At 32.4% G+C, this 26,267-nt stretch overlaps 1 protein-coding gene across 1 annotated transcript; it reads right to left on the bottom strand.

Annotated features, from left to right (window-relative positions):
- LOC123524211 (leukemia inhibitory factor receptor-like) lies at positions 1 to 26,267 on the bottom strand. Its single transcript, XM_053539100.1, has 13 exons — positions 26,245 to 26,267; positions 7,469 to 7,596; positions 6,800 to 7,138; positions 6,054 to 6,171; positions 4,848 to 5,041; positions 4,206 to 4,348; positions 3,585 to 3,753; positions 3,121 to 3,224; positions 2,553 to 2,778; positions 2,239 to 2,372; positions 1,144 to 1,303; positions 682 to 836; positions 1 to 140 (listed from the first exon to the last, which is right to left on the bottom strand). Exons 2-12 carry the CDS (start codon positions 7,542 to 7,544, stop codon positions 691 to 693), a joined length of 1,809 nt encoding a protein of 602 aa, XP_053395075.1. The 5' UTR covers positions 7,545 to 7,596; positions 26,245 to 26,267; the 3' UTR covers positions 1 to 140; positions 682 to 690.

The following is a 26,267-nucleotide window of genomic DNA, read 5'->3' as shown; positions in this document are numbered from 1 at the left end:
TGGTACGCCTGTCTGAGACTGACTCTCCGGTCCATATCGGCCATCTTTCGTGATTCCTCTCACCGTCACAAAATAAGTTTGATCCTCTTGCATGTCCCTTAATACCACCCTTGCTTCGTCTGACTCAGTCACATTGATAGCTGTTTATCAAATATTTAAAGACGTCAAGTTATTTTTAGTTTCAAACATTTCATATATTTTCCGTTATACGTTTTCATTTTTCTACATTATTTAATTTAGCTATGTACTATGTTCATACATTTAACCAGTTTAAATGTTATTGATATCACAAAAATGAAATAAATAGTACAGTTATCCAATGCAAGTCTTTCAATAAAAGATTTTATGTTTAGATGTTTACTTCAAATACTTTAAATTCAGTAAGTATTCAATTTTACTAAAATATACAATACATGTGTATGAAGAGTTACACTCATAACAAAATTTCGTGTAGTAACAACCGTTTCTGAAAACAAATTTTAGTACTAGTACACATTTACTCTGTACTTAGCTATACATGTATAAAATGTGTACCTTATGCATAATTTCATATTTAGATAAATTTTATGTAGTAATTGTTCATATTTTCAAATACGAAATGTGGGTCTAGTATAACTTCAATGCAAAAGCAAAATATTGCTTTTAAACATCTTTATTGTCTAAATGTAGATTTGTTCTTACATTTCCGATTTATATATCTAATTTGTTGAATTGTACATTGTACATGGCTATATATGGCTCATTTGATTTACATGTCAGTTTATCCCACGTGACAACCAGTGTGTTATCATCAGATCCCGCCGACACAACGACATTCTGAGGCTCCCTCTTTAGGGCTGTTGTAAAATAAATAAACTATACTCTCACTATACAAGTCGACTGTCCTTAACTTTCTTAATTAAATTAATTAACACTATTTGTATTTTCATAACTAGATATTATGCGAAATTACTCGTTTGATTTTTCTTACTATTTCATATTTATGCACAGGAATATTTTTTCACAAGCATTAACCTGCGTGAAAATATCAGATCCCGTCGAATGATATTTGTGGAGAAATACTTCAAATTTATAGATGCAATTTTACAACCAAGGAAACAGCTTAGTGTATTTTATACGATATTTGCAAAAGATAAAACGTACGTATATTTTTGAGATATACACAATCCTGCCACTCTACACCACTGCTTCCATCCTCTGTTAATACACTTACACCATACATTAAGTCTTGGGATGAATTTATATGTAAAACGGCTTCTGTTGTGTTTGAAGGAAAGTGTTTCCAACTGACATCATGACCTGACTGTAAATATTAAAGTAGCCATATAAAATAGAGTACTTAGAAGAAAATCCACATTATGAAAATATCATTCTTCTTTTATTTGTATTTTTTCTACTTTTAAATATCTCTAAAAACTCGCCGTAGGCATCGAAGTGTTACTTATCTGCAACATATTGAAGTCTCTCCATCAGGTCATGTGGGCTATGCCAAAGAACTTTAACTACATGAACATTTTTTCTGAACATTTGCTCTTACGTGTACTTACATGCATGTTTTTCCCTGGAACATTTAAACGCTTTTCTTTACCTTCAGAACATTTTGCTATGAGTCATTTTCCTTTATTAAGTAGACATCGAACCATTTATTCGCTACATTTGCCTATTAGTAACCTACATGTATTTAATCAATATCAAGGCGTTAACCAAATGTTTATGTCGCCTGATTTACCTTCAATACATATTTTCTTATAACTCTTTGGAAACCTATTTTAGGTATTCTGCCTTCATCATTATAAACGTATTTTTCTCAAAACGAACTTTATATCTTAAAGCATTTGACCAATTACCTCTATCGTTATTAGGGACCTTTTCGAAAGATGTTGGTTTTATCTTTATCGTTTGTCTTCGAAACTTTTGAGTCTTCAGACCTTTCTTCAACATTACGTTTATCTAAGTTACAGTTTGTGTTAACACAGTACTTTTATTACAGTAAATACTCTGGTTTTGTCTTCCCTCTTACCTTTGTCAATATTGATTTTGTTTTTTGTAACTATATGTGTGTTCTGTCCTTAATATAACTGTATTGTACTAATCTCACATACCATTTCAAGCATGTGTAACTTAACAAATTTTTCTAGATTTGCAATAGCAAAAAATATAATAATGCTTAAAATTCTTTCAAACCAGTGGCCTAAGATCTTAAGTATGTTGTACTTATTAGATTCTGACTCCTCATACCTGACAATGTCCATTTTGTTTTCGGCACCACACTACAGTATACTCTTTGGTATGACGACCGTCTCGTTGGTCAAGGTTAATGTAAACTTCTGATGTATTAGTTGATTCCACTATGAATTGTGGAGGCGTATTCCCTAGATAAAAAAAACGTAGGTGCTCAGTAGTTCTTGTGCAAAGGAGTAGTTTATTAAGTGATACTAATAAATTTGTCTTATATGAATAAAAATTAAATATTTAATATGTAAAGTAATATTTACTGATTTAAAGCACTTTGCATATTTATGCATCTGTATTTATGAGTCATATAAACGTACCTGGATTGAATGATGGTATTGTGATTGTTGAGCCATTTTCTGATGTACCATTCACATTTCTGGTCTTAATAGTGAAGTTATAGTGTGTGTTACACAATAAAAAGGAGCAACCATACGCGGAATCTTCGGCCCAGTCTTCTTGAACAGGTGGTGTTTTCGCATTAATGGCAGTAAACAGACCCTGGACACCCTTCATTGGTCCATTTTTATGTTCGTCTTTGATTGACTAAAACAAGGTAAAGTTATTCAAAACAACATTAATGTACTATTCACAACTATTTATACAAGTAGCTGCCACCTATAAACCTTAAACCGTAGATAGTGGCAATTAATATATCTTCACCAGTGTTTTTTGTTATTTCACAACAATTATATTGTATTTCTTTCATCTGCGGATCTAATCCATAGTCATATTTCATACGGACTACCGGGATATACCTCTTCCGAGTTACGCACATATACAATGTAGTGTTTCTGTGTTTAAATGAGAAATAATCTGGTTGAGGACAAAGAAGCTTAGCTTATTGACAAATTTCCATGGTAATAGTAAAATATGAAAGAAGCCTACCTTCCAAACTACGCAAACACGTCTCTCCTGACTACTTTCATCACAGTCTCTGTGATTATAGTTATAATAGCCCCCTTCTATCACCTCTGGACTTGCACTTGGTACTGGAAATTTGATAGCGACAACATTTAAACTGGAGTTCTTAACATGTGTTTATATAGATTTTTAGAAAAAAAATGAAATACGATAAAAAAAATTTAAATAAAATAAAGATAAAACAATACTAACACAAAATCGAATATGTAAAACTTCCCTGTTCTTGGTAACAATACATCAGTTTCCAAAATCAATATGTTGAAATTTTACTACAACTTATGTTCTCTCATCAAACACACTTTACGACGAATGATAAATTCATTTTTATAAAATTCAATTTTCTGTCGTGCCTTCTTTACTATGGCTGTAACAAAAATATACATGTTAGTTTTCCTTAAATGTAATGAAATGTAGAAAAATCTACTTACTGTCAGAGAACGTCCTTGATACACATTTTTTCTCGTCACTGAAAAAGCCTGAGTAGAGGCCAATCGGCTGTATACTTACACTAAATGTATATTCAGTGTATGGATGTAGGTCGCAAAAGGTCCGACTGTGTGAAAATTGCTTAGTGGTCTGAGATGTTTTAAACGTCATCTACAAAAAAAAAGTATAGATACATGTAGTTTTCCAAAGCACCAAGTACCTTTAACACAGCTATAGAAAAAGCATCGTGCTGAAACACGTGGGATTTTATTCAAGAAATGCATGCATGCTTTAGATTCATCACACTGCACATTTTAGTAGAAAGTAACAGAAAATGTCCAGTACAATGTTGATATAAAATCGAAAAATAGCTCCTCTATCAATCTTTAAAAAAAAAAAATCAGTCTGATGTTGCGTGTTGCTTTGCTTGGTTATGTTTTATGCTTCAACAAGATCTTCTTACAGATTTCATATGTGCGATTTGTGTATAATATTTAGTTTTACACAAGTTTTACCTGATTTCAAAATAAAATTTGATACAATGATTTTGTCCTTGTTAAGGCATGAGCCGGTAATGGAATAGGATAAGACTGCATTGTAGTAGATAGAATTTCGTAATTTACCGTAGAATAGTCCCATTTACTGGATACAATAATTCTATGTTCTTTAGGATTTTGTGGCTCCGAATCACTTGTATTCCAAAATACCTGAATGCACGTACTGTCGATAACCTTTGATGAAATGCTCGAAACTGGATTTGGCTTAACTGAAACAAAAAGCAAAAGATTCTTAGGAAAACAGAATTGTATAAGAGTTTGTACATCAAATTGAATTTAATATATATTTAAATGAATAGGGAATTAATTTTACTTAATTGTTTTGAATAATGCATGCATAATTTGCTTTCTATTTAGTTCAGATTCAAATCAACATTTACAAACTGTGCCAATATATTCAATTCTATTTCTAATTACTGACATTGATCACAACAAATTGAAAGGCTTATTATTAGAGTCGCGCCATAAATAACCAACGTAGTGCATTTGTCACGATCCATGATGTTCGCTTTCAATGCCTATTGCAATTAGAGGAACCGTTAGCGAACAGCATGGATCCTGACTGCGCGGATGCGCAAGCTGGTCTGGATCCATGCTGGTCGCAAACGCACTATGTTGGTTTTCTCATGGTGAGGCTCAATTGTAATTTTCAGTTTGTATTTATTGCGTTTTGTTTACATTAAAATAAAATTTAAAATAAATACACACCTATTTTTGATGTGTCTATTTTATGGAAATCTGTAGAATTATTGAGGTCACATTTCTGTTTTAATGTAATTCTAACGGTAATGTTAACATTTTTGAAATATCCCGGATCCGAATCTTTCGCCCAATAACAATACCCATATTCTGGATTGAAGTCTCTACAATCTGTCCATGAAGCACTGTATGATGGGATTCTCCTGAAATAGGATGGAAAAAAACTAAACATTTATTGGAGCCACTAATAAGGTTAGAACTCTCTAACACCATTAGGGAAATAACCAAATATTATGTTTAATTTATCGATACTCTTTCTATTTATTTAGATCTCTACAGTTTTTCCGCGGTCGAGAATTTAATGAGCTTGTTCCAAAGCAATGCATATTATTAAAGTTGCACGCCTTCAGTTTTCTGTCATTTTTTCGAATTTAGAAAAACGATTTCACTAGTATGAAATTACAATAAAACGAAAATACGCAGTGGTTCTTTGCATTTTATGGACTTTTTATCTATAAAAATATGTTTTCAATCAATAGAATATACTCAGTTCCAAAAGAAAGTGTGCACTTTTAAGTTTAAATATTAAAAAAAAAAATCCCCGACGTTTTTGTTTCATTTTTTCATACACTAACTCTCAGGTATAACTCAAAATCTAAAATGCACACCTATTTGTTTACGAACTGATTTAAATTTTGGTACCAAACATTATAAGTTTTCATGAAAATAACCGAGAAAAAATAACAGAAAACTAAGTGCACACTTCCTTTTGGAACTGAGTGTATGTAGGCAAGGCTAAAGAGCGTTCGTCATGCTATTGAAAGATGCAAAATAGAAGGAATTTAGCTTTAATTTATGTAATATACATTAATATAATTATCTACTTTAACACACCTGGTTAGAGTTTTATATGTGAGTACCAAAACTGTTGTTTTCTTTTAAAAATATGAAAGTATAATATAATTATGAAAAAAAGACTAACTTTATGTGATGATACGAAGTATTATGTGTTTTTGCTATATGTTTTATAAGACTTTTCAAGAGTATTATTAATTGAATTTCACATTAAAGATGATAGAAACATGGCTTTATTCCGAATAGCTATATGAATTTTCCCCATCCTATTCCATAAATCTTTCATCCATTCGTCAAGATTATATGACAACAGTTTTATAAATCTTATTTGAACATCCTATGAAATATTCTATTATTTACCACTGAAATATCACTTCTGGCATATTTTCACCATAGTCTTTCCCATAATTCCAAGAACAATTCATTGACACGTAATTCATCACTATGCATTTAAAATCTCGAACAGTCTCTAGCAGTGCTGCAAAAAAGCAATATTAAGTTAATATAACATTGTTAAGGACATGGAAACAATTGATAAGGATATGAAAATTAAAACTACGTTCGTAATAATTTGAAACTGCATATAATCAATACATGCATGTACGAAAGGTGTTTCAGTGAATACAATTAGATAGGTCTAGATGAAATGTAGTTTATCAATATTCAAATGGTATGGTTAAAAGTTTGCTGCGTTTACGTTCGCTACCTGCCTGTTTTAAAATCGGCTGAAACTTATTTTGAAAGCTAATGACCAACTTAAAGAGAACCAGCTAGGTCAAAATTTGGCTGGCTTTACTTTGGATGGAACAATTACGATAGGGAAAATTACTCATAAAGATGAAACTAGATCGTTCATATTTAAATAAAAAGAATTGTTTACCGTACAAAAAAATTAAGTTGTATCAGTCTGCGAAAGAAATACTTGCTTTGGCGCAAGTACTAGGTTTTCCCAGTTTCGGACTCAATATTGGTTCCAATAAGCTTGAAGCTTTCATCGCAATCGAGCTGAATAAATTAGTATAAACAAAACTAATACAAAGTTAACAGCAACGTTAGTTACTGTATGTACAATAAATAATGGGAAATTCAATACTAAAAAAGCTTACGGTAAATACGCGTAGTAGATGTTTTCCCAAGCTGTAATGTATCATCTTTGTCATCGAATTTTTGCCAGTAGTAACTCTTTACATGGACGTATACAGGTTTTGAGATATCTTCCGTATCCAAAGTGATGTTGTAAAGTGTAAATTGGGACATCGTCTCATTGACAGTTGTTACATTGTCATAATGTACTGCTTCATATTTTGTATTTCCATTTTTAACAGCAAAGCCAATGGAGTAGTTAAGCGATGGAGATTGGAGAAGTTCACCGGTAAAAGTAATATTCTGTGTTGTACAAACATTGGCATCCATAGGCGTGAGTTGGCCGCTGAATTTCTTACTTTCTAATGAAAAAAGTAAATATCTCAATAACAAAAACAAATCTATTTTAGTACTAACTTCAAATTGTGCGGGAATATATAAATATTTGGTTATTCTTTCTAAAACCCGCACCAAAAATATGACCCGTGCATAAATAATAAATCCAATCACACCATCGACTGATAAGAAAGGAAAGGAAATAGGTAAAATAGATGAACCATCAGATAACAATATACATTTGTAAAAAAATAAATATTTTGGAATTATGATTTCATCTGATGCGTCTATGTGTTCAGTAACGGAGATAGGAATTGTTCAAGCAGGCAAATGAAAGAAGATAAAAAAATACTTACTATGTAAAAATCCAGAACAACATGGAATGATATATGCTAGCAACGCAACTGTCAGCACTCTATCCGTTGTCCTCATTCTGAACTGATTCTCTCCATAAATGATTTCCCTTCGCAACGTTTCAAATTTGCTGAAATAGGAAGCGAGAAATGAGCTATTTTTCTCATCGTCCAATAGATGCATATTGTACGATGTATTGGGTAATTATGAAAAGTATTATTGAAAAGTTGATGTAAGAACTTGTTGTTTGCCATTCATAGATAATGTGTTATAATGATCCGCCATGTCAATACTTTCCACTTGTTTATTTTGATCAACCATTAATTATAAATCAGCTGAAATAGAAAACGAATAATCTCGAAAGATACATACCATAACAATGGATGCAATACCATTGATTTTACAATGGCATTGCATCCATTGTTATTGGAAAACATTTATCAGTTATGGTTATAGATTGATCACTTTTTTACTGCATAGACATATTCAGTACCATGAAGTTAAAATGTATTGGGAAAGGAAATTTCACTTTCCTTCAGATAAAGGACTCGAAGCTCTAGTGACCGTTGGCAATATCCATTCATCTTCCGTATCTTCAGTCATAACCGAAAATAACAACCTGAGAATGCCGAAATCGCATTCTGATAATACGGAAAAGAACGGAAACTGCCGATAGTCATTACGGGTCCTTTACTAGTACTTTAAAGGAAGATTATGAGACCTTGATTTTTCAGGTCAAATTCAGGAAAGAAACCTCGAGTTAGAAATAATGAATCCATCATTTTTCGATTCCAGTTTTTCTTCTTGCATTTTTGTCACAAAAGATGTAATATGCATTCAGTCTCATAATGGCTTATCAGTAAAATGCGATTCATATTGGGGTATAAGTATTCAGAACGAGTTTAATTTTGCCAGTTTTGTTATATTCATATCAATTTTGGACCGGTGATTATAATAAGTTAAGTAGAATTGTTCTTAGTGCTGAATATGAAAAGCATTTTTAAAAACATTTATATATTAATAATTATATTTCTAGTTTAGATTTTTGTTTGTCCAATAAGGAAAAAATAGTCATAATAATACAGGATACACTTTTTCTACATTACATTTCAGTAACAATGATTTTGCCCTATTTCTATCTTTGTCGAATACCAGACACTAGCTTTATACATGTATCTTAGCGTTATCACAAAATGTGCTGTTACGTTTGATTTGTTTTACATTTATTACTTTTTATATATTACCTTACCTAATTTATATATCCTGTACATATTTCCACAATCTTTCCGTTTTGAATACAGTATTTCATGTGTTTGCAGTCTTATGTAAAATGTCTTACCTTTACTTAATTGTTTGTTTGCGTTATCTTTAATTGAGAAATGTATACCAGTTATAGTTAAAGATAATTTTCCTTATCTTTAATTGAGAAATGTATACCAGTTGAAGATAAAGATAAACGAAAATTTCGTTGTATAAAGCAAAAAAAAAAAAAAAAATCAAATATTATATTACATGCTATTCGGATGAAACTCCAAACAGAATGACGAATTTATAAATCATGAGATGTTTTAAGGATCGGACCTATCAACTTACCAAAACCACTACATTTCTCAGTAATCTACTTCAATAACAAGCAAAAGTACTTTTGTGAAAGATAGTATGATAATTTAACAGCGGACATATCTAATTACCTAAGCCACTTATAAGGTTTATTACGTGGTATTTCGATTGAAAGTTAAATCGAACTTTTAAACTGTAAATTACCGGAACCACTTGGCAGATTAAGTCATATTCGCTAGAAATGAGCAGGATGTTTTGGATGAGATATTAAACTATAACACGCAAGAAAAATAAACCGGTAATTCAACATCTTATTTACAAATATCTTATTATTTGAACCTATTACTGAAAGTAATAAATGCCATCGTTGCACCTAGTTAATGGTAATTTTTTAACACGTCTCGTTTTTCAGTGCTTTTTGTGCCTTTTTTGCGTCTCAAACAATTTTATGACAAATGCAACAAGGAAGAGTATTCCCAGGCCTACTTTATCTCAGGCAAAACTGGTTAAACTTCATGACAATAGCAGCAACACAACTACTTGAGTTTGACTAGAGTTTCGGTCTCAGCTTTACGAAAAGACGATCAAGATCGAACCTGTAATTTGAATCGATATATTTCATTGCAGACGACGGATGAACCATTCATTTATCAACAACAACGGCATTAGCTTTTGTCGGAAACAACAGGCAACAACCTGAATGAAACATTTTAAATCAAAATATAAAGTATCTTTTACAAAAACTGCAGTATCACCTGTAGTACTTAATATTATAATTTGACAATATGTATTATGTTTAAATGTATTGTTACGATAAAGTATAATGATTCATTTTTTCCTTCAGAATCAAACCTTGATATTGTAATACATATATCAACCACTGATACAGTCTGAAACGATACCCTATATCACAGTCTGAAACGATACCCTGTATCATTCCAGTTACATTCAGGTTTATATACTAGCAGGTTCAAACTTTTCAGTTTTTACCTGCGACCACTAAACACTTTAAACACGCTCACACATTTTCATATCCGAAATGAAACAAATAAAATCAATCATTATGTTAAAAGCAATAGTCACAACGGAAGCATAAGCAGATAATGTTTTTCATAAAAACCTGGAATAGGGATAACACAATTTTCGTAGGGGTTTATAAATATCAAATTCAGATTTCTGAAGCGGCCAATGGTTCTAGGTACAAGCAAAATATGCCGCATTTGATGTAGTCTAGGCATTCATAATTGATAGCAAAAACGAATTATGAGAGTGTTTTAAGAATAAAATGTATTCGCTGTCATAAAAAAAAGTATGAAGAAGTTATTTCAAACAATATGATTATATAATATGGTTGCTGGCAAGCTCAAGTATATACATATTGATAATAAAGTCAACGCTAATTTCGTGTTAGAGTTTGTTGTTGTATACTCTGACGGCATTGCGGCAGAATCATTCTGTATTTCTCGAATAAATAATTGTGAGTATTGCTTGAAGTTTAGGTATGCCGACGCAGGTTACATCAGGCTTCGATATCCTCAGGCTTTAGTTTTGACTAAAAAACTGAGATGATCCTAGGTAGAACCACTGCAAGGTTATTTCGCAGTCCTTCTGCATTAATAAACTGTACGTTTCAATTGAGATTTCGAGCCTATAACGATGTCCCAAGTAATCAGTATAAGGTAATAAGAGATATTTATCTCAGTTAGATATGAAATCAATAGTTAACCTACCGATATCATCAAAGTACTTTTGCAATCTTTCTTCTGTTGTATAAAGCGTTGATGGTAACATTTAAGAATATTAAAACAAAAACATATCTCCTTCTTGTAACACTAACTAATGAAGTTATTTAGCATTCTCAAGTACAGACTATGCCAAGCACATCTAGTTTTTTTAACGTATGTGTTTGTTTAATCATCAGATGATAATTTAATTATATTTATAGTGACAACATTTTAACATATTCCGTTGCTAACACTTCCGATAGTCCAAAAAGTAATATTTATTTATAGAGAAAAAACGCAACATACCTTTTAATATTTCAGTACACCCGGTCGACTGCTTGCTGTCAGGTACGAATGATCATCCTATTTTGTTACAATGCATTTACATCCGTCATGGATACTGTTAAATTTAAGCGTTTGCATAGATGAGAGCCCACATATAAATTAAACCACATGCAGTAGTATTTGCCTTAACCTGAATAGGTAAATATATAAAAAAAAATCATATCCTGTTTTGTAAACTGTCGCGATAAGGTCCATTTTTACTACCATTACTAATGCTTCTTTATAACTTTAACTGAATTACACGGAAAATAATCAATGTTAGATATCAATTTATCATGGTCAGATAAATGTCTAATTCTAGATCATATTTTCGTGTCTAAAAACTATATACCTTTCCTAAATGCTTTTATTTGTCAAAGAGTGTCAGCTTAAATGTAATAGAAGAAAGTTTACTAAAATTGTTTATTCTTCTATTTCATTTTGCGAAAGAGGTAGCAATATGTCGATAGCAACTGGAAAGTATAATGTAGGAAAGATGAATTGCAGCTTGGATAAAAGTTGTCATTTTTAAAAAGGCACTATTTGCTTATACTGGAGTATTCACCAGAGACTCTGCAAAAAGCAAATTACAAGATATAAATTTGTATAATATATGTTTATTTATTTATCTATATATTTATTTATTCTTTCATTCGTTTATAACAAACGACCATAAATATAAAACTTTCGAAATAACACATTGAAGCATCTTACAATAGGCATTTCTAGTCTATCCCGATGACGAGTTTTACACCGTTTACCTGTGTAAGGGGACATCTCAAAATTTTCAAGAGATGTTACATGGTGTAAGAGTAAATTACATCAATCTGGTGGTTAATTATATATCTTATTCTGGATATGTCATCGCTTAGTTTTTAAACGTTTTAGAGTGAAGCCGTGTACACGTATATGAATTCCCCAAGCATTTGAGTCATGTTTACTATCAACAGGCAATCGTTTTAAATACAGCCTTGTGTAACAATGTTTTCAACAAAGATAAAGGTAAATAAAATCAAACATAACTGTAAAATAGATAAACATAGTTTGACTGCACAATTTAATAAAAGGCTGTAGGCTATTATACGGAAAAGCATTAGTGCTAGTTATGAGTTATTTTATAAAATTTCGAGTTACATAGCTATTTAACTCTATATTTCAAACAGATTGAGATACCTTACTAGAAAGTTCGTATTACTAGTTCGACATTTCGAATTAAGTAACTCAAAAATTAGATTTTCTGATATTTAATACTCAAACTTTCGAAAGCTGGAAATTTCGTCTATACTGTTCTATAATTAAAACTGGCTTGCGGTAATGGGCATTGCAAGTTCGATCTATATAGTTTCCGCAAAAAGAACGCTAATTATAATTTATTATGTAGCCATATAAACTAAGTGACCGTAACTATCATATCTGTAGTTGTTGTTTTTTTTTCTTTGTTTTTTTTTTGCATATAAGGAATGTAGAAAGCTGTTTCACATGTCACTGTATTTTCTGCTACCATATTTTTGTATGGCGGCTTATTTCTGTCATTTCGTTGTTTTGTTTTGTCGAAGACACATAATGACAACGTCGTTAAGGCGTCCCGCCAAACGTCACCCCGTAGAACATCGTCTAGTAAATGTCGCCTCGACGAACGTCGCCCCGACAAACAAACGTTGTCCCGCCAAATGTGCCCCGCTGAATGTCGCAAACGAATGTCTCACTGCCAAACGTTGCCTTACTAAACGTCGCCCAGCCTGTCGTTAGGGCCTCTGTTTTGCATAGCACTAGCGGTATCATTGAGGAAGTTAGAACAGATTTCACTACGAGTGTTAAAATTACTGCTCGGATAATATCTACCAGGATCTTTGCTCAATATTCGAGTGTTACTGGAGAAAGCATAGGGTGTTATTATCTGGATACAGATTACTCAGGCGGATGGACGGACGCGCGCGTATTGCTCAATACCTATTTTCCAAGTGTAGAGAGGAGCGTTGGGGGTAAGAGTGAGCAATGTTCTCTGGTAACACTTCATAGGGGACTTACAAATATTCCGTCAATATTAAAATCTTACTCACTTTTATCTCCAATTTAATTGATACTGTCATGCCATTCCGAAGGCGAAAAAACGGCGTTTTGAGGGGTTACTTTTAGCGGGGCACCATACTGACGTTTGTCGGAGTATCATTTACAAGGGCGACATTTGGCGAGGTGGCGTTTATCGGAACGACTTTTGGCTGGGCGACGTATTGTGGGTTGACGTTCGGCGGGGCGCTATAACGAATTTTGTCGTTGTGTCGCTGCGACGGAACGAAATAACGAAACGGCACAAACAAGCCACTCTATTTCTTTCATTTTTTTATATCTTGATAGTTTTTTGTTAATAAGTCAAAGCTCAAGTCAACATTTCGAGTTAGTAAGGCAGGTTTCGAATTTCGGAAGTAGAAATTTCGAGTAATTAGTCGAAATTTTTATTCACAAAGAATGCTTTCGAGATACTTAGTAATTAGTCGAAATTTCAGTTCAACAAATCTAACGTCTCTCGGAATTTGGAGTAAATAAGCCGATTTTGAGCTTGCTCTTCGGTAGGATCACCAATTTCGAAAATATAATAAAGAATTTAGAAAAGAAATTGTAGCTTCATTTTCTATTACCTCTCTTTGGTCTATCCTGATTGCGCAGCTATGATAGATAGAATAAAACTTACTTCTGAAGCCAGAAGCTGTTACAAAATGTATTTGAAAATGTGAATTATTTCAAGAGCCCATTCACTGTCAAGTAGAAGAGTAGAATATACATTATGTTGAAATCAAAAGGAATAGATTTTGATTTATACATATATAAATCTGCATATACATTATGTTGAAATCAGAAGGAATTGATTTTGATTTATACATATATAAATACTTAAAGATTATAATATAAAAAAATAAAGGTCATCTAAACGCATACATTGAATATATACACAATTATTGAAACCAGCACAAAACTTAAAACCTATGTGTTGACGCACCCTAAAAACTGCAAACATACGTTTCACTCTTGTTTGCACACACACGATTAAAAGAAGTAAATGAATGCTTTGTTTTCAATTTTAAAATATTATTGATTTATTTTCGAAAACACTGTATAGTATACCCCTCAAATAAATAACCGCTTTCTATACAGCCCTGTATCTTGGATACATGTGTAAACAATGATGCATTTGAGAAAGCCCCCGACATTTTATCGTCATAGGACATCCAAGTCAGCATCGTGATAGGCTAGAAATGCCTAATAGGAAATATACATTAATTTTGTCTTCTCGTTACGATAAAGTCAGTTGTCTGTATTCCTTTGTTCCAAGTTTTTCATAAAAAATTGCTAAAATAGTTTTATAGGTCAGGTTACTAATAATGTGTTTGCATATGTAATATCAATTATGATATTAAATTTTATAATAGCCAAAAAGAAACGCCCATATGAGCCGCGCCATGAGAAAACCAACATAGTGGCTTTGCGACCAGCATGGATCCAGACCAGGATCCATGCTGTTCGTTAACAGTTTCTCTAATTGCAATAGGCTTTGAAAGCGAACAGCATGGATCCTGACCAAACTGCGCGGATGCGCAGACTGGCTTAGATAGATAGATAGATAGATAGATAGATAGATTTATTTCGATAATTGAGCAAACAAAACATAGTTACAATACATGCATATAAAAAAAATATAATCACATATAAAAGTTGTCATATGCAGTAATGTGTTATGAACTATGTCAGTCACATCAATATCAAGGATGACACAAGAAAGAGAAAAAAAATCTCTTACTTCCATTGTGGTCCTTGGTACCAATGGTCTGACATAGAGAGGCATGAAACATTAACATGAATATATATAAAAAAATTACTGAGTTCATTATTATAAAATAACGTATATGTTATGCATATGTAATTATAATTGCTCAAACTAATCAATTTATGATTCTTAATTAAATGAAAGACAGATGAATATATAGACACCAATATCACATCAATATCACAGTACATTGTAAAAATATAATTTCTTAAAAAATGCATTACAACCTGGGACTAGATAACAGAAAGAACACATAAGTTCAGCAACGAAGCTTATCGTTAAGAAAGTGGTCCTTTACCGCCCTTTTAAAACTAGATATGTTGGGCAATTGTCTTATGTGGGGAGGCAGCATGTTCCATAACTTGCAGCCCAAGTAGGAAAAAGACTTTAGGCCAAAACCTTTAACTTTCGGTGGCACAAATGCCCCATTTTGTCTAGATCTAGTTTGGTATGCGTGAACAGAATCCTGTTTAACGATATGATGACCCATGTAATCAGGGGATTGACCATTTTTTTATTTTAAAAACATGACAAAGAGTAATTTGTTCAACTCTTCTGGAAACGGGTAACCAGTCTAGGGAAATAAAATGATGTTGTTCAATATAACATCTGTGTTCCAAGTTCAATACAAATCGGATCAATTTATTTTGTGTAACCTGTAGTTTGTCCTTCCAAAATTTTGTTAAACCAGGATACCAAAATGAACAAGCATACTCAAAATGACATTGAATAAGGGATAAAACCAAAAGTCTTTTAGTATGTTCATTAAGATAGGCTTTCTTTCTATAAAGAAATTTTAACCTGGCATTAGCTTTCTTAATAATGGAACTAGCCATAGATTCACCAGTTAAACTCTGATCTAAGGTTGCACCCAAGTATTTGACTTCTGAGGTAGGATTAATATTTTGACCATTACACTTTATATTAAGGTCCCTATTAGTCCTAAGTTTAGGCTTGGAACCAAATATAATAGATTCAGTTTTACCCAGATGTAGAGACAATTTATTATCAGTTAACCATTGACTAACCATTTCAAGATCTTTAGCTAGATCATTTTCAATAGATGACTTAGTTTTACCAGAGACCATTATAGCAGAATCATCAGCATAGAGTAACAGTTTATTTTTAACCACTGCAGACATATCATTCACATAAATTAAAAACAAAAGCGGTCCTAGTATTGACCCTTGCGGGACACCACAAGTAATTTTACAAGGCTTAGAAAAGGTTCCAGAGACATCTACAAGTTGTTGTCTGTCAGATAAATATGATCTGAACCAACGTAATACATCAGGGCCAAGACCAAGGCCTTCAAGTTTCATAAGAAGGATAGAATGATCCACAGTGTCAAATGCCTACTGGAGATCAAGTAAAATCATGCCTATGAGATGACCTTTATCCATTTCAAACTTGATATAATCAGAAAGATATATGAGACATGTATCAGTTGAAAATCCTCTTCTGAAACCAAACTGAAACTTGTACAATAAATTTTTGTCATTGAGATAGGAATCAACTTGGTCATAAACAACTCTCTCAAAAATCTTGGAAATTATACTAAGTATGGACACAGGGCGGTAATTACCAACATCTGTTTTATCATTTTTCTTAAAAAGGGGAACAACTCTTGCAGATTTCAACTCATCTGGTACTACCCCTTGAATTAAAGACAAATTTATGATATGTGTGAGAGGACAAGCTATAATAGATGCACTATCTCTAACAAACTTACAAGGAATACCATCCAGTCCAGTAGACTTACTTACACTGAGTTTACTTAAATATTTTAAAATTTTATTCTCAGACATGACTGAAAAAGAAATATTATTAGGAAAAACACCTTTTTGTGAGTAAAAAGAAAAAACAAAATTCCTTCCATATCTTTGGAGGGACCTAGGCAATTTATCTACCAATTTAGAAGCAACTGTTTTGTAAAAAACATTGAATTTCTCAGAAACTTTTTGCTTATTATTATTTTGGATTCATGCTGGTCGCAAACGCACTATGTTGGTTTTCTCATTGCGCGGCTCATATAAACATTTTGTGTTAGATTGTGTTGAGAAGATAAGTGATAGGGTTGCCAAACAGATAGTTTGTTACATTGAAACTCAGTGCAGTAAGACATTTATAACCACTCCATAGCTTACTTTTGAAAAGGTAAACTAATTTAATAAAGAAAATATCTGAACTGAAAATTTTATGCGTTTTCATTATTAAAATATGCTGATATAATTTACTATCATATCATAAAAATATAAATGCAGTGACATTATCAACGCTACCTTTTCACATCTTATTATAATATTTAACGCTGAAAATAACAAATTAATTGATGTAACCTGAAATCGTGTTTCAGAAGAAGAAGAAAAAATCAGTTTTTCAGTGCTTCAGAATGTCAAATATTAAATATTCTATTTAAAAAAGAAATTGAGCTGAAAACTTTATCATCTTTAAATTTATTATATACGAAGCCACATTTTGTTTTCTAGACTTGATTGATAAATAAATGCATCACTGCAAAACATAAACGTTATAAACCTTTAAAATGTACTTTCACTACGCGCAAATTGAATCAACAACTTTGGTTTGAGGACCTAAATAATTATGATTGATTATGTGATAATAAAGCATTTGAGTTGTATCTTTGCAATCAACTAATACACACTTATAAATCTCCGCTATTTCTTGTAATCTTATGTAAGATCTTAATCATTTTATTAATAGCCCTTCGTATTACTTTACGACATGTTTTGCGTAGGATGCATGTTATGACATACATAATATTTACTTTCCTTAATTCTCGAATAACAGTGCATATCACATTATTATACTTTATAAACGGATAACGCTATTGCAAAATATTTCAGTCAAAACTACACTTTTGAATTTTAATGCACTTTATACAAAATATATTACGGTGTGTTAGGTATTAAAGATGATGAGGAGCAATCTACCTCAATGATGACGCGGGTACTATTATATTTCCGTCAAGGTAAATTTAATCTTTCGGGTATTGTTGGCACAACTTGATCTTCACACATTTCAAATAACCCGAATCCTACAACTTGTTTTACTCCAGACCCGGATCTGACACTGTCTCCTAGCTTATCAGTACGCTTATTTAGATGTTCTAATTTTCACTGAATTAATTAAAGCTTGTATTTATGTTTTGTAAGGTTTTAATCTAAACAGTTTACAACGACTGTCAAACGAGGTAGGAAGGAAGACAGTGTTTTCATTTTTCATTTAATTGATTCATGCGATTCATTTATGAATTTTCATTGCTTTATCTTACTTCGTACACCAATTGAACAGAAAGAATGAATTTCTCCGATTATACAATTTTAAAACAATCAATTTATTACGCTCTGACTAATTTTTTAAGAATGGACCTCTCATTTTCCTCTTAAGAGCCTTCCAGACAAAATATCCTTTTTTTATGTGTTTGGGCTCAGCCAATTCATTCTTTTAATAGTTACTACTCTCAGTTGTTAATGCAAACAATTCTCAAATTTCCACTGGTACTTATTTTGAAAATAATTGAAAATATCAGAATCAGTTGGAAAACCATAATTTATTTCAAATTAAAGAGGAGAGAAAACATTACATTTTATTGTATTAAAACGATTTTCCGGATCCAAGGCTATTATGTGGCATAGGAAATATGATGATTTTATACTGCCATTAAACATAGAAGATGACCGAATTGCCGGTATACAGCTTGAAATAGCACCAAATAGTATATTTTCATTTTTCAAGTATATTTGACATGTACAAATCATTGTATTGCATCTTTTACAGTCTATATATAGACAAACTTTATGACCTTTATACTGTATACTCACAGTGTTGTGTGACTATTTTCATGGGCGATTTTAACTCAAAATGTGACAGTGATTGCCTTAGTACTCGGGATATGCTCTTGATAAACTTTTTATTGGATTGTAACTTAAATGCGGTCAATACTATGACTTCATGTATTGGTGCTAGATATTAATATGTTTCATATGACAATCACTTTAAATCATTGATTGATCACATTTGTTTACCTGTAGAAATGTTAGACTTGATTTTAAGTTGCGAAATTGTGGATGACCATTGTTTAAATGTCTCAAGGCACAAGCCTATTTTATTATCCATACAGCTATGTATTGAGCCTATTTTTGCAGTAATTCAAATGCTTATGTTAACAATAATTGGAAAAGGGCAACTTATAATGATTTGGAGCAGTATCAGAATATGCTACTGTGCGACAATGAATTGACAAACATTGAATGGCAATGTTTAGGGAAGAGCGAAATCGACAATGCAATTTCTACAATCACGGTAAAATTATTGAATAGTGCAAAAGCTGTTCTCCCAGTTAAAAAGTTTAAATCATTTCTGAAACCTTACTGGACTGAAGAGTTATCTAACTATCACAAGAAAATGGTGTCTTTACGTAACGCATGGTGTCGTGAAGGAAGGCCGCGTGATGAAACAAATATTTGTTATGCTAATTATAAGACTGCAAAGCGCATATTCAGACAAATGCATAGAAATCAGGTTTATAATTTCTTGGCCTTACAGGATGAAGAACTAGATAAAACGGCTGAAGTCGATTCGGTACAGTTTTGGAAAATGATTAATTTGAGGAAAAGAAAATCTCGGTCAAAAATGGGTTCCGGTATAAAATTTCAAAATGAAGTTATTCGAGATCGAAAAGAGTTAACAAAACAGTGGGGCATTTAATTTAAGTCTCTATATTCTCCCTTGGATTCGGAAACGTTTGATGAAGTATGGAAAGAAACTGTTACGGATAGCGTGAATGAAACTTTCAGTCGTTTAAGAACAGACCGTCAAGTAAGAGTCTTACCGGAAGTCGTCGAGGATATAATTAAGACGTTACCAACTGGTAAAGCAGTTGGAGAAGACGGTGTTACATATGAATATCTGATATGTGCAAATAGTATAGTTTCTGGTATTTTAGCCAATGTTTTTACGTACATGCTGCGTCATGGATACATTCCAGATAGTTTAAAAAAAGGAATAATTATTACATTACATAAAGGAGGTAAAAAGAGGAAAGATGACCCGAACAACTATCGTGCTGTAACTTTATCATCTGTAATACTGAAAGTATTTGAAATGGTGCTTTTGTCAAGATGTAAAGACAAGTTAATTGATCAGTTAAGTATACAACAAGGCGGCTTTCAAGAAAAATTAGGCTGCATGATAATTTCTTTTGTGTTGCGTGAATGTGTCTATTTTTCTAGAGAAAATTCTTCACAGCTTTATGTATGTTACCTTGATGGAAGGAAGGCATTTGACAATGTATGGCATTTTGGACTATTTTACAAATTAATAGAGTTGAATATAGACCATACAACCCTAATCTGTTTTAAAGAACTTTACAAAAATGCATCCAGCCGCGTAAGATACAATGGTCTATTATCAAACGAATTTCAAGTGTTACAAGGCACGCGTCAAGGTGGAAAAAGTTCGTCACTGCTCTATTTAATCTTCATTAATGAACTCATACGACAACTTGAAAGCAGTGGTAATGGAATGTGTATATATGGCATGAATGTCTGTTCACCCACAGTGGCGGCAGATGACATGGTTTAAATATCTTTCTCAAAGCAAGGACTGGATGAAATGTTGAGTATATGTGACAGATATTCGAAAAGGTGGCGCTTTTGTTATAATGCCAGCAAGTGTGCAGTTATTGTCTTTAACGAAAATACTAATTCTGTTACAGCTAGAAGATTTATGCTCGGAAGTGAACAAATTCCAGAAGCTGAAGACTATACTCATCTCGGTCTTATATGCGACAAATTCATGTCAACAAAAACATCTATTAACCAGGCATGTGTGAAGATTAGAGGAACCTACTTAAGCGTTTCAAATGATGGAGTTAATACCATATCCATAAACCCTATCACTTTAAGAACCATATATAATTCAGTCGTTCTACCAAAGGCTCTATATGGATGCGAACTGTGGAATACATATTCAGTAACTGACATGTTATCTTTGGAGAGAGCTCACAGATTTTGTGTGAAATCAATGCAACGACTTAGACCAAATACTAATACTGAATTTTGCTTATACATAACTGACCTATGAGATATGTTGATTATAAAAAGCTCCAGTTTCTCGGTCTACTGTGCAATCTCCCGAGCAGGTATTTAGCCAAACAGATTTTCATGCAAAGATTGATAAGATTTGTAAAATTTGATACACAAAGACACGGTTTCATCCCAGAGGCATACAGACTTCTTCACAAGTATGGTTTAGAGAGTTTCCTGGAAGAATATATGAGATCATCTTGTTTCCCTTCCAAATACTCTTGGAAAACTATTTTGAAAAATGCTGTATTACGATTTGAAACTGCTCAACGAGTAACGCATATCCAGGACAGTATTTCTGATATTACTTGGTTGATAATGTTTGAACGCCCTTGTTGTGATTGATTGCTAAAAGGAATCCTAAGTTATTGTTTAAGTGTACCTTTCTTATGGACTTAATTGGTAAATACTTCTCTAGATCGTTTGCTCAGAAATGTCACAAGTGTGGATATCTAACAGAAGACCTCACAGTACATTTAATTTGCTACTGTGCAAAGAACAGCTCCTTTTAATTGGAACTCTTGGATACTGTCATAACGCAACACGGTGTCGCAAAATTTGCACAAACATTTTCATTGCGTCCTAAGGAACAATGCTGGTTTTATATCAAAATGTCCGCTGAATCAGACGGGTACAGCTTAAAGTATTATAATGCTGCCAAACTCCTGTTACGCATGATGAAATAGACATTTAAATTTGATAAATGATTTTATACATGGTTGCTTAAGGAACTGTATTAACGATTGCTTTATTGTGCGAACGACTGTTCATCGCGTATCAAAGGTCGCATAATTTTTAGTATTTTTACAATGCTAGTTCTCCTTATGAACAAAAAAAAAAGAAACATTTTAAGAACATGCAGTAAAGTATAATTATGTAAAAGACTTTTCCATATTCTTACTTTTTCGTTTCGAGTGAAGATTTTGGTAAAAGTCTTAGTTCATTGTTGTTGTTTTATTTCCTTTTTCTTTTTTCTCAGTGTAAACAGTATAAAATTACATCTCTCGGTCAATCAAATTTTGACTTGACTTTCGGTTTCGTTCCAAGTCTCAGATAGGTTGGCTAGTGAATAATTACTGTATGTATTGCTGTGTATGCTTGTAAGTAATATTGTATCAGTTTTTGTAAGTAGTATTGTATCATATAGAGTATCAAATTACTGTATCGACTCTAGTATGTAAAGGCAGGTGTGATAGGATACCTCTAATGTATTCTTACGCCAGATGTGTCTGATATGATCTTAGTTTATTTGTCTTCTGAAACAAATAATCATATGTAAGTATTGATGTCAAAAATATAACTTTAACTCGATACTTTTTACATACGTGTTAGGTCACTTGGTCATTAATGGTATGTAAAACATCTTATTGTGATGTTTGTTGTTCTGTGTCTGTACATATATGGTCATATTTGTTTCATGTACATATGTTGTGCTCTTCAGTATTGGAGGAATTAAAAGTTATCTATCTATCTACCTTTTTGACCATTTAGCCAATGTCTCATTGAATTTGACGGGTTTATTTTTATTTCATTACAACCAATGTTTAGTCGCGAAAATACGTGACAAGTCGAAGTCATCCAAAAGAAATAATTATGATTATCAAAACTTAATTAAGGTGCTTCTGAACATTAAGATCTAGACATTTCTTTTAATGTTTAAATCGATTCTAACCCTGATATTGCATAGCAACATAAAATACTGTAAACGGACAGTCAGTAAAAAGCTGTGATTTTTTTAGCTCAGATGTCAAGGTCACAATTGAACGGTCAAAGGTTAACATAGTACTAACAGGGTACGTTTCATGTCCGGTTCATTACTGTGCCAACCATCAAGGGATTTTTAATAGTGCTTGGCATTAATATTTCCTATCATACTTGGTATGACTATGTGCCAAATGCAACACCAAAAGCCCGAGCTTAAAGTATACCAGAATGATAAGCAGCTAGCACCCAAGCTCGTCTGAAACAAATGCAAGCATACACTTCTAAAAACTTGGTTAAACCTTACAATATTGTTAATGCGTGCACAATATTTACATAACAAATGGTATTCTATTTATTCAGCTAAGGTTTTATTGATTACAGTTCTCTACAGGTAATATTGCCGTCTTTCTAGAGTTTTATTTCTAATTGCATTGTGGTGTGATGTAAAAGTAACTTTCATTTTGTATAGTATCTTGGTTTATATCATAAAATATTTGAGTTTACCTTTATAATTATGAATATAAAATATAATCATATATATATCACAGTTTTTCTTGTTATCTTAAATAAAATCTTATAACGAGTTTTCATATCCTTTTACGACATGTCTCGCGTAGGTGGCATGCTATTTATTTTCCTTTATCTGAATAACAGTGCATTATCGCATAGTGCGGCAGTTTTCCTTTGATCTTTGCAGTATGTTAAACATGGTATGTTAAACATGGTAACACACATTAATACTACAAAATCTGTGCTGATATTTTACAAAACCGTTACGATATATATCAACACAGAAATCTCTATAGAGTGTCATTAGAAAAAAAACTGTTTCGATATATATCAGCACAGTAAAACTGTTCCGATATATATCGCAACACTTTTTCTCTATTGAGGTCCTATCGAGGGAGTATAATTTTTTTCTTTAAAAGAAAAGATGATTTTAGCTCCAATTTACAGTTCACAGAGAAAGAATTATCACCAAACACGTACATTTATAAAGTAAAAGAATAAATAAACTAGAATATTTCAAAAACTCGATTTATAGTTATCACCAAATTCAGAAATACATGAAATATATGAAATTCTGAGATTTCTCAAATGTTTCTTTTTCTTTGATTTTTTTTACAAACAAAACAACAAGTTTTACAATATGTTTGGCCAATGAAATGCAAAGATTTAAAACCAAAGCAGAAATCTGTTGGATACTTTTATCTGGGGAACACATTTTCTAAAACAGAAGTTTTAGTGTTTCAGTCAGCGTGGCGCAGAAAGGGAATCAAAAGAGTAAAAATAATAATAAACAAATTTAAATGAAAATAATATATAAATTTTAATGATTAAACTATGCGATAAAACAGTTATAATATGTAATGCTCATTATTTTTCTCTGCACATATCTGTCTCGGCCTACCGGCCTCGACAATATGTGCAGAGAAAAATACCCTCGATGTACCCCTAGCTCTGATATATCCTGGTAACACACTCTCACACATACTATAACTATTACATATATCATGTTTTTGTAAACAACGGGTAAGGCTGTAAAAAAATAACTTCAATTTCACTTTACATATTATTATGTAAATGAATAGTTACCTTTAGATATTTGATATCTGAAAGTATGCATCATAATGCAATTGCTTCAAGCTAATTTATTTCCTCGGGTGTTGTGGATTTGAATTGACACAGTACCCGGATCTGTAACATTTTGATATTTAAACGCACCTTGTGATCCGGATCTGTCAATGTCTCATAGCTTATAAACATTTTTTATCGTTGAACAGATTCCGTTTTGGGGTTTAAAAAGTTTACAAATACTTTATTTAAAAAAAATGGGCAGTATCGCTTTTCATCAAACTGATAAATATGACTCATTTAAACGTTTTACTAGGAAACAGAAAGAATGCGGTTCAACGCTGAAACTGTTTCTTAACGGTTGATAGGTATTTATGAGTTAGGCACGAAAATATGTAACGAATCCTCCAGAAAAATATGACTATCACAACCTAAATTAGGTTGTTCTGAACATTTAGATAAAATATTTCTTTCCGTGCATGATTACATTTAAGCCTTACACTGGAAAACAACATCAAGTTTGTTGAAAATTCAACAGATAAGTGTTTTTTTTCTACATTGTATTAAAAACAAATCTCAAGCAACGTTTCATGATGAAAGTCTATGGGGAAAATCGCCGTTCTAATTAGTGAAATGAAGATACATGTTTAAGTGAGTGTGCCACATAACAATTTTGTAAGCCAGTCGCATGTCTTCTCAAATCGTTAGCAAATTATGTTGAACTTCGTGTATGCTTGAGCTAAATCGTGAGCAGATTTGTTGGTGTATGCATGAGATAAATCGTTAGCTTTTTTGTTGGTGTATGCCTGAGATAAATTGTTAGCCGTTTTGTTGGTGTATATCTGAGGTAATTCGTTAGTTATTTTTTTGGTGTATGCCTGAGATAAATCGTTAGCAAATTATGTTGAACTTCGTGATTGCCTGAGGTAAATCGTTAGCAGATTTGTCGGTGTATCCTTGAGATAAATCGTTTGCCGTTTTGTTGGTGTCTGAGGTAAATCGTTAGCCGTTTTGTTGGTGTATGCCTGAGATAAATCGTTTGCCGTTTTGTTGGTGTATGTCTGAGATAAATCGTTAGCCGTTTTGTTGGTGTATGTCTGAGATAAATCGTTAGCCGTTTTGTTGGTGTATGCTTGAGGTAAATCGATAGCAGATTTGTTGGAGTATGCCTGAGGTAAATCGTTAGCCGTTTTGTTGGTGTATGTTTGAGGTAATTCGTTAGTTATTTTGTTGGTGTATGCCTGAGATAAATCGTTAGCCGTTTTGTTGGTGTATGTCTGAGATAAATAGGTAGCAAATTATGTTGAACTTCGTGTATGCCTGAGGTAAATCGATTAGCAGTTTTGTAAGCGTTTGCCTGATATAAATCGTTAGCCGTTTTGTTGGTGTATGTCTGAGATAAATCTTTAGCAAATTATGTTGCACTTCGTGTATGCCTGGGGTAAATCGCTAGCAGATTTGTTGGTGTATGCCTGAGATAAATCGTTAGCAGTTTTGTAATTGTATGCCAGAGATAAAGCGTTAGCAAATTATGTTGAACTTTGTGTATGCCTGAGGTAAATCGCTAGAAGATTTGTTGGTGTATTCGTAAGGTAAATAATTAATATATTTTTATGTATGCCTGACGTAAATCATTTGAAATTTCGTTGGGGTATGCCTGAGGTATGTTGTTTAAAATTTTGTTAGGGTATATATGATGTTAATTGCTAGTTATTTTATCGGTATATGCCTGTAGTAAATTGTAGGCATTTTGTGCCTGACAGATCGTTAATATCTATGGTGGAGTAAATGTTGAAATAGACGCACACCAGTTATCAGTTATGCGAACACATTGTAATTTATCGACTGTTTAGAAAACATGATCGTTGAAATTAAATCTTTTTTGCCTTTGCATAACTGTATGCTTGTCTATATATAAATCAAGCTTTTGTTATAAAGATATGAAACATTTATCAATTTACCTTTTGTTTAACTGTGTCCAGAA

The sequence above is a fragment of the Mercenaria mercenaria genome, chromosome 3, assembly GCF_021730395.1.
Source record: "Mercenaria mercenaria strain notata chromosome 3, MADL_Memer_1, whole genome shotgun sequence".
Classification (NCBI taxonomy): domain Eukaryota; kingdom Metazoa; phylum Mollusca; class Bivalvia; order Venerida; family Veneridae; genus Mercenaria; species Mercenaria mercenaria.
This window is presented reverse-complemented; position numbering and strand designations above follow the sequence as displayed.

Bases quoted from the DNA above. Each gene is read 5' to 3' on its own strand.
- LOC123524211 (XM_053539100.1), bottom strand. From the start codon at position 7,544: ATGAGGACAACGGATAGAGTGCTGACAGTTGCGTTGCTAGCATATATC. The intron at 6,172-6,799 runs GTAAGCTTTTTT...GCTTTTTTGCAG, and splicing joins ATCTACTACGCGTATTTACC to CACTGCTAGAGACTGTTCGA. The intron at 4,349-4,847 runs GTGTGTATTTAT...TTTTTGTTTCAG, and splicing joins AATAGACACATCAAAAATAG to TTAAGCCAAATCCAGTTTCG.